A 2,920-nucleotide genomic window follows, 5' to 3' on the forward strand; every position below is an offset into this window, starting at 1 on the left:
AATTCCCCTAGCTGAATCTCTGTTGAGTCACTGGGGCTAGCTGGATCCCTTCATGATAGGCCATAGTTCCCAAAAGTCAGCCCCACACAACTCTCTCCAGAGTGTGTTAACTTCTGTCTCTCTCTTTCTCCCTTCACTGGTCCTAGGGCGGTGTGTTCTCTGTATGGTTTTCCTGTCTATTTCCCACACCTTTGTAAATAGTCCCTTTATTAAACTCTCCTTGAATTACCCAATTCGAGTGAGCCATGTGTTTCCTGATAGCACCTTGATACATCCTACAAATGATAGTTTCCAAATCCCAAATAACAGACATAGTATGTCAATTTTAAAGAGTATTTATTTTTTTAAAAAGTCATTTACAAGTATTTATAGAAAGGGATTTCCTCTTTTTAAGACAGACAAATATAAGAATGTGAGATTAAAATTGCATGCAGACATCTGTTGTTTTGTTTTAAGTGTGTCTATGGTATTTGTAAGTGCAGTATTTGCTTATCTAACTAGTATGCCGTTACAGTCAAATATTATCAATGTGCACCACTCACACTGTTTACACTCTCTGCATCTATTGGTATCAGAACTCTTTCTTGCTATCTAGTTAATACTCTGCTCAGCCTTATGTAGACCACAGGCCTGCTCTGTCTCTGATAAAAGTGGTTAGATTACCCATCAATTTCTATTATATATACCCAATACTCACGCCCATCCTCTTTATGAGGACAAATGATCAAGAACTAAAGTACATGGAAAACTGAGGGAAAATATCTTATTTCCTAGTTGTGTAAAAGAAAACAATCCTATCTAAAAATCAATGGCAGTAGAAGTAAAATCATAACCTTTTTCATAAAAATATTAGAGTTCAGTGTGCCTGGTTTCTGTTGATTTCTATCCAGCGAAAGTTTCCCATATTTTAAGCTTAACAGCTATATCACAGCTGATTAAGTTGTATCAACGTAGCCAAAATGAAATGGAATTAAGGCAGTTGTCCAGATAACTCAGGATCTCTCTCTCTCTGTCTCTCTCTCTCTCTTTTGCTCTCTCTCTATATATACATAGATAGAATGGCCATATCTCTCTGCAAAGGCAGGTAAAGGACCGAAGCAGTTTTCTGCTACTCAAAACAAATCAAATCTGCTTCTACCATCATTAACTATAGTATAGCTATGTTATTCCAAAGTAGCAATATTTTGGACTGAAAGTTTTGGGGTCTAGACTATGTGAATGCTGATCTCAGTTGTGTTATTCATTTTGTCAAGGAAAAAACTTCATTTTTTACCTCAACTATACCAACTGGTATCAATATAGACCCCTAATAGATGAAAAATTTATTTTTTATAGACTCATACAATGTTAGGACTGAAGTGGACCTCTGAATTCACATAGCCAGCTCCCTCATTTTGTAAACAAGGGAACTGGAATCTGAACAAGTTCTTTAGCTTGCTCAAGGTCACAGTGATGAGCTCCAGTACAGTGGGAGGTTCTTCAGCTTGCTCAAGGTCACACTGATGAGCTTCAGCACAGTGCTTTGCTTAATTGCACTATCCAGTTATTAGTTGGTCTACATGTGGCAAAAATTTCCAACTGCTTCATTCAATATTTTTTCTCCCTTCTGCCTTTTGTCTGATCATATCTAGAAAAGGTGCTAAAGATACATATAGGAGAGAGACTTTGATTCAGTGGCAGCCACTCAAGGGGAAACTTCTCTATATTTTCACATACATTCTTTACTTTGACTAAGAAACCAATTTGGATAGTGAACATGAAGAACACCAATTTTATTTGCCATCCTTTAAATCAAAGTACTCATGAGCTTTGCTCTTACCAGGAAGAGGAAACGAATATGATAAAATCGTAAATGACTGATAGATTTGGCCTCTTGAGTTTGTCACACGCTGAATACAAACAGTCCTAACAGCAAAGATAGAGAAAGACTAGGCCAGAAAATTTGGGCCCCAGCTCTTTAACCAGAAAATGGGACAGACCAGTGAAACAGACCAATCAGTGCTCTCAGTGGCTTTCAGTTTGATTCTAATGACATAGACACAGTGACATCAGTGTCACATTTATTTTAATATTGCAGTGAAAAATGCTACCAAACAAAAGTGTAATAAAGTCAGTATCAAGCAAATTGCTTCTCATTTATTGTAGCAAGAGGAACATTTTTTCTTCTTTTTTTGGCAAATGGTTCTGTAGTTATAGAACATGAGGACACATAGAATTAATCTCCCCAATATGAAAATGTTCCCAAGTTATCAAGTTGAAAGGCACATACCACTGCCCCAGCAGTTCATTCAAGTTGTCTTTAGCATGTGAAATTGTAGTTGTGCTTTTAGCTTGTTATCGCTGTTATAGGACCTTAAAAAGTGACATCAGTGCATACATATAGTTTCTTTTCGAATGGAGCAATTCTCTTCCTATTCTCTGGTTTCCTTTCTGCAGATCAATTTTTGTTAGTTCTTTGTCTTATAAAGGACCTAGTCCATGATGTGTTCAGAAAGACGCACTTCACAGTTTGGTCTGTATTTTATCCAGAAGGAATGAACACTTGAATTATCTTTGTGACCTAACACAAAATGGAGTTTCTTGAAGTATCAGGGTGATGGTGCTTCAATGTCGTCATTTGTTGGAACGCAAAAGTCCCAGATTATGATCTTTTCTCACTGGTTGTTTAAGGTTTACTTCCCTTCCAGAAGAGATGATTGGCAAACTATTATCCATATGGTATCTGATAAGATGGCCGACATTATCAAACACATGATCCTTAGTCCTCACCTTGAAAAGGAAATACAAATATATTTAGGTTAAATAATAGTCCTTCTGAAAGACACAAACAATTGGGGGGCAGGAATTAGATATATCCATATAGTAGATATTTTGGTGAATATAGAAAAGTTACTTTTTGGCTCGGCGCCTGTGGCTCAAG

At 36.9% G+C, this 2,920-nt stretch overlaps 1 protein-coding gene across 1 annotated transcript in view; it reads right to left on the minus strand.

Moving 5' to 3' along the window:
- Positions 1–2,613: 2,613 nt before the first annotated feature.
- SHC4 (SHC adaptor protein 4) overlaps positions 2,614–2,920 on the minus strand; it is a 123,050-nt gene continuing 122,743 nt past the window's right edge. Inside the window, exon 12 of the mRNA XM_003784340.2 lies at positions 2,614–2,769. Coding sequence (XP_003784388.1) covers positions 2,614–2,769 — 156 coding nt within the window. The remainder of the gene's footprint in view (positions 2,770–2,920) is intronic.

The sequence above is a fragment of the Otolemur garnettii genome, unplaced genomic scaffold (genome assembly GCF_000181295.1).
Source record: "Otolemur garnettii isolate 467f Iridium unplaced genomic scaffold, OtoGar3 scaffold00011, whole genome shotgun sequence".
Taxonomy (NCBI): domain Eukaryota; kingdom Metazoa; phylum Chordata; class Mammalia; order Primates; family Galagidae; genus Otolemur; species Otolemur garnettii.